Source organism: Delphinus delphis, chromosome 13 (assembly GCF_949987515.2).
Source record: "Delphinus delphis chromosome 13, mDelDel1.2, whole genome shotgun sequence".
In the NCBI taxonomy this organism is placed as follows: domain Eukaryota; kingdom Metazoa; phylum Chordata; class Mammalia; order Artiodactyla; family Delphinidae; genus Delphinus; species Delphinus delphis.
The window spans coordinates 31,586,993-31,601,941 of NC_082695.1; the positions used below are offsets into that span (position 1 = coordinate 31,586,993).

Here is a 14,949-nt window from a genome sequence, read left to right on the forward strand (position 1 = left end):
GCGTAACATTGCAACAGCCTGAGGTACACCATGTGTTCTCCCGTGGAAGTTGCCCCTGGTTTACGGGACCCTGATAGTGGTGGGCCGCACAGGCTCCTGGGAGGGGAGGTGTGGAGAGTGACCTTCTTGTTCCTGAAAGCCGTGAGACTGGGGACCTGAAAGGGCAGAAACATCTATGTACTACTGTTCACAGCCATGTCCTCAGAAAGTGCCAACAAAGGACGTGCAGACAGGGGACATGTTGTAGAGTAAAGGGACATATGACCAGGGTAGTTCACGACTTCCTGGCAAAGGGAAACTGTGAGAAAGAAGCCAGTGTTTCATGGAGGCTTCTGTGCAGCGCTGTGGGAGCCACAGCCAGCTTCTTGCCCTGAGGCAGCCCAGCCAAGGCTGCAGGAGCAGGTGACAGCATTTGAGCCGACTCCTGAGGGACACTCAGGAATGGCCAGATGGACACAGGGGGGGATGGGCTGCGGGGCGGGCGGACAGGGGGCTGCCATTTCAGGCAGAAGAATCAAACAAGACAATAGATAAGGGAGGTTATGTGGACTTCTAGTCAGTGTGGGAGACGGTCAATTTGGTTACTCTAAGAGTATTATATTAATGTTTGTTTTTTAAAAAGTCAGGTTTATTGAGGTATAATTTAAATACAGCAAAATTAACTCTCTAGGTGTACAGTTTGATGAGCTTTGACAAATACATAGTTATCTAACTACTACACATTTGATTGCCATCACCCCCAGAAAGTTTCCTTGTGCCCCTTTATAGTCAGTCATCTCCCACATGCTTAGTCCCTGACAGCTGCTAATGTCATTTCTGTCTCTATAGTTTTGCCTTTCAGAATTGTAGTGTGTAGATTTTTTAAAAATTAATTTATTTTTGGCTGCATTGGGTCTTTGTTGCTGCATGCGGGCTTTCTCTAGTTGCGGCAAGTGGGGGCTACTCTCCTGTGTGGTGCGTGGGCTTCTCCTTGCAGTGGCTTCTCTTGTTGCGGAGCATGGGCTCTAAGCGTTCGGGCTTCAGTAGTTGTGGCACGCGTATATTAATGTTTTTTAATGGATTTTAAGTGTTCAATAATCACATGACCTTGGTTCATGGGTTGGTTTGTATTATCTCCATTAATTTTGAAAACACTTTGTTTGTATCTAGACTTTTGGATTTCACTAGTGCCACTGGCTATGAACACGTGGACTTGGACTCCTGCTTGCTCTCAGAACGGCCAAAGCTGGCTCTCCACGGAGAGGACGGCGAACTCCTGCCAGAGCCCCAGCCTTTACCAAGTCCAGTAAGAAGGGCTTTCTTTAATTCTATGGTTCAGGTCCAGTCAGAAAAAAAGAGCACCACCCAGAGGACGTTAAAATGGGGACCTCATGATAAAGCCGCAGGAGCAGAGGGAAGAGCCGGGGCTGCCCAGGGAGCGAGTCTGAGCAGAGCGTCTCCCAGTGGGTTCTGGAGCACGAGAAGACAGGCCCTGCCAGGGAGACAGGAAGGAGGGAGAGACACGCGGCTTCTCCCATTCACTCTCCAGCCTCCCAGCACTGCCTTCCATTGGCTGGATGAACCAGCTGGAAGCCACTTTCCAAAGGAATCTGGGAGAGTTACAGGGTCACCCCTGTGATGAGAAGCAGCAGGGCAAGCGGGATGGCTCTCTGAGAAAACAGCGTATCAGACATGGCAGAGTGTCCCGAGCTGCAAGCTCTAATGCTCGGGTGCGTCTTTTGGTTGCCACACAGCCAGCTCTGAGGCAGAGGCTTTATAAGGACTCAGTATCACTTTGGATTTAGTCAGAAACATGAAAATAAGTATTTATACAGGCCATCGTACGTATCATTGTTGCTTTAAAAAAAAAGATTTGATTCATCTAGGAAAAGCCAGTTTGACCAAGTATTTTTAACAGCAGCCATTGTCAGTTTTCACTATTCTTTCCCTTTTCTGATTTCTCTACTTCCTTGGTTGAAAGTTTACCCTCTGATTTAGATGGCACAATCACACAAAAGCAGTACCTTGCAAGCAGGGCCCACCTTTGAGTTCAGGACAGTTGTCTTGGTAGCATCCGTCCACCAACCTGGAAAACTGAGTCTAAGGCCTCACTTGGTCCGGAGTCAGGGCACCTGCCCCTCAGGCCAGCTCCTCCTGGCTGCACCCGCTCCTGTCTGGGTGGAACTGGCTCGGCCTGTCACCTGTGGGCACTTACAGCTGCCCGGTGCTTGTGAGGCAGGTGCTCCTGTAACTGCTGACATCCTCAGGCCCTCCTCAGAGCAGGGGTTTCAGGGGCACAGGGGTGCAGAGCAAGGCCTTTGCCCCTTAGGCCTGATGAAAATTCATGGGAATTTAGGTGAACTTGAGTGGGGCTGAGGTGAAAAACAAAAACTCTAATTGCCTTCTCAGAGAGAGAAAGGGATGTATAGTAAACTGTTCGAAGCAAAGAAGGTAAAATCGGTGCTGTGTGTTTGTGTTGCTGGTGCTCTGACACAGTTGCTTCTGAGATGTTTCCCTCGTGGAAAAACGCGTCAGTGTTAGTGGGGGTCCTGGTCGTGTGTGGCTGAGAACCATGTGCATGTCTTACAGGAATTGTGTGCCGTGGACAGAGCCCCGGAGTACGTCCCCAACGCCCGCCAGTTCGGCCTCGCAGGAGGCAGCCACTTGGTGCTGCCCTTTAATCAGCTGGCTGTCAGAAAGAGGTAGGCGTTGCTCTAATGTCCTCATGAGGTATCTCACTGCTAGATGAGTGCAGGACGTATTCTTCAGCAATGGGTCTTGAAGCTTCTTGTGTTTCACCATGGAGTGTTCAACTTGCCACCACAGGGCAGCAGTGAGAAGGCAAAGAGGGGAAGGCAGCCTCTGTGGACCTCAGATGCTTAAACGTGATTAAGTGGGGTGCTGTGGTTTGTCTTTACCCCATCTTGATGATGGCTGGTTGCTGCCTGTCTGTGTGTATGTAGGAAAGTATGTAGGTATCTAAATCCCCCTTCCTTCTGGAATCCCAGGTTCTCTGGATCTATCATCTGGCCTTTGAACCCCATTCTACAGTAAGCATTCACTAATCTGATGAAACTGCCTACCCAAACTTTCACTGTGCCCCCAAATTCCTGGTGCCACACCCACACCAGTCTGCACGTTCCCCTGGCCCTCACACATGCCTGTCCCAGGTACCCTTCTCCGTTCAGTGAAGCCAGCTCACATCCCAGGGATCTCATGGCCGAGGACCCACAGTCCTCCCTGCTCTTCCTGTGGCTCAGCCCTGAGGTCCGCACCTTCAGGCCTGCCATGCTCTTGTGCCTCTGCCGTGTCATCTGAGCTCACCGCCCCAGTACACATCTCGGCTCAGCGTCTTCTCTCTGCAGCCCCTGCCATCGTTCCCCATGAGTTCAGCAGCCGCCCAGCACCTCATCTTTGAGGTCCTCTGGCTTAGATCTTTTCGTCCTTCCCTCTGAGCCACCCTCTCCCATGCTCACACCCTTGAGTACTACATAAGTACCCACCCCACCTCCACAACCTCTACCTTAAGCATCCTATGAAACCCTCTTCCTCCTCCTTACTTCCGGCTCCAGCAGTCCCTCAACCGCATCAAGACCCCTGAGCCCTCATGCTTTCTCAGCATCATCACCCTTTTTCTATCTCCCACAGCACAGTTTACCCCCTTACCCAGATAGGTTTGATGCCTTTATTACAGGTATTCCTCTGCAAACTCCCTTAACCCTCTCCTCTTCACTGTGACCCCAGGTAAAGCCCATACAGGGCCTAATCCATGCCAGAACCTGAGCTGGTGGTCAGGGCTGCAGAGATGCATCTCTTTTTTCTACCTGGTTTGACTTTAAAGCTGTGGCCACAGATCTCAGATGGAGCCTCCAAACTCCAAACATATGGGGAGCCAGTATACGTCTCTAATACCTTCACATTTTTTATTTTTCGCAGCTTCTTCTCTTCTTTCAAAACTCTATGCATCCCCACAGCTCCTTTCATGCCCCAGCTGCTGTCTTGCGTCACTGAGAAGAAAGAGCCCGTTCTGTCCACCATCAGAAGGAGCATCCTGCCTCTGTCCCCCCGCCCCTCCCTTGCCACATGGAGGAAGGGTCCCCGTCTTGCCCACTGGAGCCGTCACCCCTCCTCCCAGGACACGGGCAGCATCCATTTCTCCCTCTTTCGTACCTGATCCTGTCAGCACACAGAATCACCTCCATCACCCCGTCATCAGGGAGACCAAGGAGCAAACACTTGTACCAGAGACCGTCTCGGTATTTTACACACAAACCCCAACTTAGTCTTCATAATTATCCTGTGAGGAGGGTATTATCTTCATTTTATAGACCAGGAAATTGAGGCACCTGCTCAGACTCCCACCCAGATGCTTGTGACCACTGCGCCGACTTCCTCTCTAGGAGTTCCTAACTTTTAAAACAGAAATGCTCTGGTACACTGCACATCCCAGCCCACCCCACTCAATATCCTGGCTCTGCTTCACAGTGGAACATTTTGGAAGAGTTGCCGTACGTGGCTGTCTGTCTTTCCCCACCTCCCATTCCCTCCTCTCCCCACCCGGTCAGCCTCGCCTCGCTGCTCCTCGCCAGGTCGTCGGAGCCCTGCTGCGGCCACGTCTGTGCGTGGTGGTGCCGCCCCCTCCAGGCGCTCAGCGGCATCAGCGCCCTGGGCCCCTCTGCATCCTTCACGGCCGAGGCGCCACGCTCCCCTCACCCCTGCCCCGCCCGCTGCTCAGTCTCCTCCTCCGGCTCCTCTGCTATCAGAGGGGGCAGCGCCCCTCCCACCTCCCCTCCACGGCGCCTTCTGTGTTCCAGTGGCTGTGAAATGCCATCTATTCGCACCAGCATCCACATCACTAGCTCTGAGCTCCACCTAGAACTCGGGCTGTACACCCAACCGCCTGGACATCTCCACGTGGATGGGGACAGGCCTCTCAGCCTCAGTGCACCCAGAGAGAATTCACCGTCTCCCCGAAACCTGCATTTCTGTAGGCGTCACCACCATTCACCTGGCTGCCCAAGGCCCACATCTAGAGCTTGTTCCTTCCCTTGCTCTTCAAATTCAGTCCCATAGCAAGTCCTGAGGCTTCTTCATCCAGAACATTTCATGTGTTAATTCACCTCCTCTGCGTTCCCGCCCCCCAACCACCCTGGTCTGAGCCCCAACCTGGCCTCTGTGGACTCTTGTAACAGCTGCCAGCCTGACACCTGCTGTCACCCTGGCCCCATCTGATTTGCTTTTCACATCACAGGTTCTTTTTAAGATACAAATCCAGCCATGCCCATCCCCCTTCTTAAAACCCTCCCGTGACTTCCCACTGCACTTACACTGAAATCCGCCACGCTCTCCTTCCCCTGTCCCCGTGTGCCTCGGTGACCCTGTGCTCCCTTCTATGGGGAGACACCCAGACGAAACCTTCCTCCACCCCTATGTGGGGCCGTCTCCCACATGGCCCCCTTGGGGATTCCTGGCCGACCACCAGAATCAACCGGTGGTTTTCACATACTCTGCACTGTCTGAAAACGAAATGCAGGCCTTTCCTGCAGAGGTCTGTGGGGCTTCCTCCTGTCTTTCCTTCAGATCTCAGAAATAACCATCTTTCAGAGTCGCCTGCTCTGACTACTTAATGTAACCACCACTTGGGCCTTCACATGCCCCAGTTTTAACCCTGATACATTTCTGGTATTAGTTTCAGCGGGGAAGGGGCCTTCCTCGGTCCACTGCTTGATCCTCTGCTCCTACAACCATTCCTGGCAGGTGGAGGTACGCAGTAACCATGAGTTGAATGAATGGATAACAAGTAAATGAAGGGATGAATGACCTGAGATGTTAAATATAAATGTTGAAACACTTATTGGGGTCTCTCTTTGAGGTTAAAGAGTAAAAGTGAAAGCATATCCCTGAGAGCTGAGCTCTTGCTTCCCTCCAGGCTCTTGGTCCAGCTAAGTATCCGAACATTCGCCTCCAGTGGCCTGGTTTACTACATGGCTCATCAAAACCAGGTTGACTACGCCACGCTGCAGCTGCACGGGGGCCGCCTCCACTTCATGTTCGATCTTGGGAAGGGCAGAACAAAAGTCTCGCACCCTGCGCTGCTCAGTGATGGCCAGTGGCACACGGTACGCTCTCAGGAAGCTGTGATCACTCGTTCTGAGTTTTGCTCCACGTGTCCCTAGTGTCCACTCCATTTCACGGTACTGGGATCATCCCCTTTGATTTCCAGCTTGCTTTGTGTGTGACATCTGCCCCATAGAATGTAAACTCCTTGCGGGCAGGGACCTTTTCTGCTTCTGGAAATATCCCCAGGGCCTCACTCAGTGCCTGACACTTAGTAGGCACTCAGCAAACATTGGTAAATGAAAAAAAGGCACCAGAAATGTCCTTGGCTTGACGAGAAGTAAATCAAGCCCAGGGTGGCATGAATGGGCCAAACCTGACATCATGGCATTTGTGTTCTTGTGACTAGGACTCTGGAGCATGCCGTATTCTTTTTTTTTTTTAATTTGTTTTTTTTCTATACAGCAGGTTATTAGTTATCCATTTTATACATACCAGTGTATACACGTCAATCCCTATCGCCCAATTCATCACACCACCACCCCCCGATCCCCACCACTTTCCCCCCTTGGTGTCCATACGTTTGTTCTCTACATCTGTGTCTCAATTTCTGCCCTGCAAACCTGTTCATCTATACCATTTCTCTAGGTTCCACATATATGCGTTAGTATACAATATTTGTTTTTCTCTTTCTGACTTACTTCACTCTGTATGACAGTCCCTAGATTCATCCATGTTTCTGCAAATGACCCAGTTTCGTTCCTTTTTACAGCTGAGTAATATTCCGTTGTATATATGTACCACATCTTCTTTATCCATTCATCTGTCGATGGGCATTTAGATTGCTTCCATGACCTGGCTATTGTAAATAGTGCTGCAGTGAACATTGGGGTGCATGTGTCTTTCTGAATTATGGTTTTCTCAGGATATATGCCCAGTAGTGGGATTGCTGAGTCATATGGTAATTCTATTTTTAGTTTTTTAAGGAACCTCCATAGTGGCTGTATCAGTTTACATTCCCACCAACAGTGCAAGAGGGTTCCCTTTTCTCCACACCTTCTCCAGCATTTGTTGTTTGTAGATTTTCTGATGATGCCTGTTCTAACTGGTGTGGGGTGATACCTCATTGTAGTTTTGATTTGCATTTCTCTAATAACTAGTGATGTGGAGCAGCTTTTCATGTGCCTCTTGGCCATCTGTATGGCTTCTTTGGAGAAATGTCTATTTAGGTCTTCTGCCCATTTTTGGATTGGGTTGTTTGTTTTTTTAATACTGAGCTGCATGAGCTGTTTATATATTTTGGAGATTAATCCTTTGTTGATTCATTTGCAAATATTTTCTTCCATTCTGAGGGTTGTCTTTTTGTCTTGTTTGTAGTTTCCTTTGCTTTGTAAAAGCTTTTAAGTTTCATTAGGTCCCGTTTGTTTATTTTTGTTTTTATTTCCATTACTCTAGGAGGTGGATCAAAAAAGATCTTGCTGTGATTTATGTCAGAGTGTGCTTCCTATGTGTTCCTCTAAGAGTTTTATAGTGTCTGGTCTTACATTTAGGTCTCTAATCAATTTTGAGTTTACTTTTCTGTATGGTGTTAGGGAGTGTTCTAATTTCATTCTTTTACCTGTAGCTGTCCAGCTTTCCCAGCACCACTTATTGAAGAAGCTGTCTTTTCTTCATTGTATATCCTTGCCTCCATTGTCATAGATTAGTTGCCCATAGGTGCGTGGGTTTATCTCTGGGCTTTCTATCCTGTTCCATTGATCTATATTTCTGTTTTTGGAGCACGCTGTGTTCTAACCGGCTCCAGGCTCAGCCTCCTCTCAACACCAACTGTGTGAAAACCTGAGCCATACCTTTAGGATTTCATTCAGGTTATTACTGCTATTTCTCAGATTCCTTAGAAATTATGCATGTTTTCACATCGCTCTAGGTCAAGACAGAGTACTTTAAAAGGAAGGGCTTCATGACAGTTGACGGCCAGGAATCGCCCATGGTGACCACGGCGGGAGATGCTACCACGTTAGATGTGGAAGGAAAGTTGTACCTAGGAGGCCTTCCCTCCGAGTACAGGGCCAGGAACATTGGAAATGTAAGCAGCATTTTCTCTCTGGGCCCATTTTGCCTTTACTGTGGTTGTGTTTGTTTTGTGGAGGAATATATTTATGTTTAAATTATCTTGTTTGCGCCCAGGGCTTGGCTGCAAGATGCAAGCCTTTCAATCCACATTCCTAGATTGTGTGTTGGAGCTCCTCCTTGAAGCCCAACCAGCCTTCCTGCTGGTTAGTTAACAAACAGTTCCCTTTCTACAGCCACTTAGCCCCAGTACAGTGCAGGAAAGTCTGGCAAATTTGTATTTGCAGATTAGAAAACCCCACATTCTTAATTACCCCACATTCTTAATTTCCACAATATTTACTCAAAATAATATAAAACCCTTTTACTACATTATAGTAGCTTTAAGTTAGACATTCATGTGAAGTACTGTGGCAATTAGATTTTTAAAACCGAAAGGCAGTATTTTAATGTGTTTTGTTGACGTGTAGGGAAAATTTGTGCTTGCCCTTCTCACTGTCCTCACCATCATCTACTCCTGCATCATTTGGCTTAGATCACCCACAGCATCCCTGCTTGCATTGGGGAGGTGACAGTGAACAGCAAACAGCTGGACAAGGACAGCCCAGTGTCTGCGTTTGCAGTAAACAGGTGCTATGCAGCAGCCCAGGAAGGAACTTTCTTTGAAGGAAGTGGATATGCAGCCCTTGGTATGTATAATCAACAATCTCGAAAGAAATCTCTGGGACGCACCTGCACTCCTAAGATGATATGGGTCCAAGAACTATATGATAGGACAGGACCCACTGCACAAGCTGCAGCAAGACCATGTTTCGTGAAATGTTCTAGTGTATTCTGGTTTCTCAGCTTCTGGTGTAAAAGCCTTCTCACCTCTTATGCTATCCAGGTGGCTTCCTCCCACCAGCGGTGGTGCCACTCCAGACGGAGTGCAACATGTGGTGCTGGTTTCATCTGTACTTTCCCCAAATTTACATAAGGCATACTTTCCCTGTCCAAGTTAATTAGGACCTTTGAATTCAAAATCAGTAGCATGAAATGTCTGGACCAGCCAGCCAAATGTGAGTCAGATTTGATGAAGAAATTAACCCCATTTAGGTTGTTGAAATATTAATCAGTTATAAGTAGAGGAATGTAAATCTCTAAAATGCCTTAGAATGTAAAGTCCTCAAGGCTTAGAACTAGCCCTTGTAATATATCTTACATTCTCTCCCCATTTTAGATGTTTGATTTGCTGATTAACTTCCTGTTCGCACTCAGAACCGTGCTTCTCTGGCCCTGTTCTTTTTTCTATCACAGAGAACTAATTTCTGGGCTCCTTTTCCCTGGCTTCCAGGAAGGCTCTAGTGGAAGACTGAGGTTGGGAGGGAGGAGGGGAAAGCCAGCAGGCTTCCTTCCTTCACTCTGTGCTTCCAAGATCTAGTAGCACCACCTTCTCCCATTTTTCCTTCAGCCCTGGGCACGGTAACAACTGCCTGCTATTGCTAATATCCCTAACCTATCTCAGCTTTTTTATCACCTGAATGAAAAATTCATTCAATTAAAAAAAAGCCTAGTGTGGACTCCGACTAATATACTCAGCAAATAATGACATAACCAGTAAGTAGATATTGGGAAAATAAAGTGCATTCTTCCTGGATAGATGATGATGGAGTTACACGGATCAAATCCCTTGTGATTTTTTTTACCCACATGGCTGTATGGCTGTAGCTGGGAGGATGTGCCTACCTCAGCTCTAGTCAGCTTCATCCTACAGGGGTGCAAGCTGAGGCTCGGGGGTTGGAAATGACTTGCTGGTGGGGGTGGAGCCGGATTCAGAGAAAGAGGTGGAGCCAGCTCTCCTGACCCTCATCAGGAGCCCAAATGCACAGCCAGCCAGCCCAGCCTGAGGCCATTCTGAGCCTGGGCCTTCCTGGGCAGGGCAGGCCTCACCACCAACTGGGGGTCTTCCTTGGTTTTTCAGTCAAAGAAGGCTACAAAGTACGATCAGATGTGAACATTACGCTGGAGTTTCGTACCTCCTCAGAGAATGGTGTCCTCCTGGGGATCAGCAGTGCCAAAGTGGATGCCATCGGATTAGAGATTGTAAATGGCAAGGTGGGTGCTTAATCTGGATGGGGTCCCCCCGCCTCACCCCAGTGTCAGAGACAGAGCAGTTAAGAAACAGTAGAGCAGTTAAGAAACAGACATATCTAGAACCAAATTTCCAATTATTCACTTTAGTGGAATGGAGAAAAAGGCTGATTAATATTTAAAAATAGATAATCCTAAAAAAGCTTTTTAAAAATAATTTCTTTTATATTTTTGAAATTAAATGTAAAGCAAAACTGCAACTACAATACAAAAAACTTTTTTTTCCCCTGAAAACCATCTGAAAGTAAGTTACCAACCTAATGCCCCACTCTCCCTAATATTGGTTAACTTTTTATTTGGAAATCATTATAGATGATAGAAGCTGCAATGTAATGTACAGGGAGGTCCTTGTGCGCCCTTCACCTAGGTTTCTCCAGGGTTAGCATCCTGCATAACTAGTATATCAAATCTATGAAACTGACATTGGCTCAATCCACAGAGGTTATTCAGTTACGCTAGTTATACGTGTTTACCAGAGTGTGTGTAGCTCTTCACAGTTTTATCACATGTGTAGCTTCATGTAACCACCACAATCAGGACAGTGGTACCATTACCACAAGGCTCCCTCAAGCCACCACCTTCATATCCATGCCGACTCTCTCCCTGCTCCCCTCACCCCTGGCAACCACTGATCTGCTTTCTGTCGCTCTGATTGTTATTTCACAACTGTTACATAAAGTAAGTCATGTAGTATGTATTCTCTTGAGATTGGCTTTTTACACTGTCTCATTTCCTGGCAGTTCATCCAGGTTTGTTGTGAATGTCGAAGACAGTTCATTTCTTTTTATTGCAGAGTATTCCATAAGATGGATGCATAACAGTCTGATTTTTTTAATACAAGAACATAATTGTTTTCTATAACTTCCTTATCCCCAGAGGGCCAGATGAGAACTTGGGAAGGTCTGCTATACCACTCATCAGACATGGGGAGTCAAGGTGGTGGTCTCTCGGGTCCTCTCTCCCCCTAATGCACTTTTACTGCACTGTGGTCAACTCATGTTGTGGGACTATGATGCTTGACTCTTCCTGAGCTACTTACTGCCTCCTAGAAGGCAAGGAACAAGTCTCTTGATTCTCCCAAACTTATTAGCTTGTTTCTTGCATTTCCCTACTTACTCCCCACTGGGACTTTGGCCCCTAGGATATCCTAGAATGGGGGTGGGGAGGATATAATAAAGTCACAAGTCCTTCACCTCTTCTCCCCCTTTATGTCATCTTCATGTTGAAACAAAAGTGCCTTTACATCCTATTGCTGACGCTCTGCACTGTGGCTTATAGCCAACATCTTTTCTTAGCTGTACTTCAAAAGAATTCTGAAAATTTTTTTATCCATTTGTACATTTAAAAATTTTTTATTTTATTTATTTATTTATTTATTTTTGGCTGCGTTGGGTCTTTGTTGCTGCGTGTGGGCTTTCTCTAGTTCTGGCGAGCGGGGGCTACTCCTTGCTGCTGTGTGCGGGCTTCTCATTGCAGTGGCTTCTCTTGTTGTGGAGCACGGGCTCCAGGCGCACGGGCTTCAGTAGCTGTGGCTCACAGGCTCTAGAGCACAGGCTCAGTAGTTGCATTTCATGGGCTTAGTTACTCCGTGGCATGTGGGATCTTTCCAGACCAGAGCTCGAATCCGCATCCCCCGCCTTGGCAGGCAGATTCTTAACCACTGCGCCACCAGGGAAGCCCCATTTGCACATTTTTATGTGACATCTGAAAAATGTTATCATAAGTGTAAGTTGCAAAAATGTAATTTCTGACGTACTGTATATTTTACTTCTATTATTAGCTTATTATTTATTGTTCTTTTAAAAATATTTCTGGTGGTTGCCCAAGTCTTTACAGTATATCTCTTTAATTTGTCACAGTCTACCTTGAAATGAGTAGCTTCACATATAGCATAAGAACCTTACAACAGGATAGTCACAATTCTTCCCTCTCACCTTCTGCAGGTCTCCAGTTTTTCGTGCTACCACTTGCTGTAGTAGAGCATCTATGGTTTGTCAGAAGGGAGTTAGTAAATGTTCCTTCACAGGTGCTATAGCAACTTCTAGGAACTGACACCCTCAGTAAACCCATGCACTCTTGTGCTGAAAATGAGGCACTGATCTGAGGATGCAATGCTAAGATCGTGGCTCAGGCTTGTTCCCATGGAGGTGGGCATTTTCCATTCTGAAACCTCGGGCATAGGATAGCATCAGAATCCTTAAGAGGCTATTTTTCAAAACCATTGTTTGTTTTTCATAGTTAGCCCTCCTTTTTAGAAGAATGCTCTGATGTTTTCCACTCCAAGAACATTATGTGAATGGACTGGTTTCCTTAAATAGGGAAAAATTCACCAAGATATTTGCTTGTGTCTATTGTTTGTTTAGCTCTTGTTTCACGTTAACAATGGTGCTGGTAGGATAACAGCCACATACGAACCCAGTGCTCCCAATACTCTCTGTGATGGAAGATGGCACACACTTCAGGCAAACAAAAGCAAACATCATGTGGTTCTGATTGTCGATGGGAATGCAGTTCGAGCTGAAAGTCTACACACCCAGTCTACCTCTGCTGACACCAACAATCCCATTTATGTTGGTGGCTATCCTGGTGCGTATGTCGTCTGCTCTGCTCATTCACTTTTGAGGGGCATTGCCACTGGGGAAAGTCTTAGTTCATGTGGATATAGAATAGGGATGAAGAAAAATACATGGCTTGGGTGATAAATCCTTTACCATTTTAGAAAGTCTATTTCAAATTCCTAGGAATTCTTGGAAAAATTAAAATAATCTACGCATATAAGGTAATCACTAGGTAAGACTCCGAGAACATCAGATGTGATGTACAGGAAGCTGGATGACTTCACTGAGAAACATCTTCTCAGATGACCCCCAAGTTGGGAATCATTTTAGGGGTCAGTAATCATTTTAGAGGATAAAAATGTGTCTTATCCTCTCACATCGCTTTTTGGATTCAAATTATGCATTCTAGATGTTCCAAGTAATTGATACAAATGTTAATAAAATAAAAATCCCTTTTATGACTTTTTAAGTCACTATACCTTAACATTGTTTATTAATAGTTTTCTATGAATTCTGCTATCACTGAAGCCACTTATGTAGAAAAATATTCTTCTGATTTTGATCTGGAAACCACAAGAAGTTATTTTTGTTCCTATTGTGCTACCTATGTCATTTAGCAAAATTTAACACTATCTTCTCTTCTTTCCTAAACAGCTGATGTAAAGCAAAACTGCCTGAGCAGCCAGACCTCCTTCCGGGGCTGTTTGAGAAAACTCACTCTAATTAAGGGCCCACAAGTGCAATCCTATGACTTCAGCACAGCTTTTGACCTACAAGGAGTTTTCCCTCATTCCTGTCCTGGGACTGAGTCCTGAACTTTGGGGAACTCCTCAGTTGGGAATCATCATTTATATTTTGAGGAAAATTATTTGGTGGATTAAAACCTTTAGTTCAGATTTCATTTCCAACTCAGGTTAAATGTTTCCAGAGAGAAATTTTTTTCTCTAAAAAATCTAAAACTAAAACCACATGTACAACAAATACCTCTATTAAATAGTTTAAAATGTAAATTGAATTCACTGGCTCTTTCTTTAAAGTTTTTTAAATGAAACTTTTAAAATGTTGAATACTCTATTGATTACTTGACAGTATTTCATGTTTTGCATTTTGACCTTTTAAAAAATAAAATATCACTATAGACGATAATAGATTAGATTAGAGGAGAGCATGAATACTTTCATTTCTTTATCAATATTTTAAGCTCCAGTTCCTACAAAGAGCATGTATTCAGTAATACTACTGGGTACGTTCCAGCTGAGGGCACCAGCTGTTTGCCCCAAAAGCACTTTGAACAGACTCCAGCAAGTCACAGGCAAAGGGAACACAGGAAGAAGGCAGAGCCTCCTCTAGATATATCCTTGTTTGGTAAGGACCTAACCTAACAGAGGAGTATTTTGCAAGACAAAAGAAAAAAAAGTGGCATCATAACTAGTTAGCTCTTCCTTTACTGTTAAATTTTATTTTCACTCCTTGGGATGAAACAGTTTTCCTTGATCAGCTACTTTTTCTGGGAGAATGTGTGTAAATTCCAGAAGAAGGAAAATTTTAAAGCCATAAATACATTTTAACGAACTAAGCAGTTTTAAACTAAGATCTCTGAAGGATCATTTAATTCCCTGCAAATATAATTTAGTTTTGCTCTGCAGCTGTGGCTGGAGTCAAAATGGCTACTGGCTGGGAAGATGGCGGAAGAGTAAGACGCGGAGATCACCTTCCTCCCCACAGATACACCAGAAATACATCTACACGTGGAACAACTCCTACAGAACAACACCTACTGAATGCTGGAAGAAGACCTCAGACCTCCCAAAAGGCAAGAAACTCCCCACGTACCTGGGTAGGGCAAAAGAAAAAAACAAAAACAGAGACAAAAGAATAGGGACAGCACCTGCACCAGTGGGAGGGAGCTGTGAAGGAGGAAAGGTTTCCACACACTAGGAAGCCCCTTCGCGGGCGGAGACTGCGGGAGGCAGAGGGGGAAGCTTCGAAGGCGCGGAGGAGAGCACAGCAACAGGGGTGCGGAGGGCAAAGCGGGGAGATTCCCGCACAGAGGATCGGTGCTGACCGGCACTCATCAGCCTGAGAGGCTTGTCTGCTCAACCGCCGGGGCGGGCGGGGCTGGGAGCTGAGGCTTGGGTTTCGGTCGGAGCGCAGG

At 46.2% G+C, this 14,949-nt stretch overlaps 2 protein-coding genes across 2 annotated transcripts in view; one reads left to right on the forward strand and one right to left on the reverse strand.

The window, feature by feature from the left end:
- LAMA1 (laminin subunit alpha 1) overlaps positions 1-14,398 on the forward strand; it is a 150,365-nt gene extending 135,967 nt beyond the window's left edge. Inside the window, exons 56-63 of the mRNA XM_060027766.1 lie at positions 1,150-1,285; positions 2,569-2,681; positions 5,909-6,098; positions 7,964-8,122; positions 8,642-8,795; positions 10,067-10,200; positions 12,600-12,822; positions 13,449-14,398. Coding sequence (XP_059883749.1) covers positions 1,150-1,285; positions 2,569-2,681; positions 5,909-6,098; positions 7,964-8,122; positions 8,642-8,795; positions 10,067-10,200; positions 12,600-12,822; positions 13,449-13,609 — 1,270 coding nt within the window. The 3' untranslated portion in view covers positions 13,610-14,398. The remainder of the gene's footprint in view (positions 1-1,149; positions 1,286-2,568; positions 2,682-5,908; positions 6,099-7,963; positions 8,123-8,641; positions 8,796-10,066; positions 10,201-12,599; positions 12,823-13,448) is intronic.
- The window catches only part of LOC132436147 (collagen alpha-1(I) chain-like), a 35,148-nt gene continuing 31,773 nt past the window's right edge, over positions 11,575-14,949 (reverse strand). Inside the window, exon 3 of the transcript XR_009521718.1 lies at positions 11,575-11,940. The gene's annotated coding sequence lies outside the window, so the exon portion shown is untranslated. The remainder of the gene's footprint in view (positions 11,941-14,949) is intronic.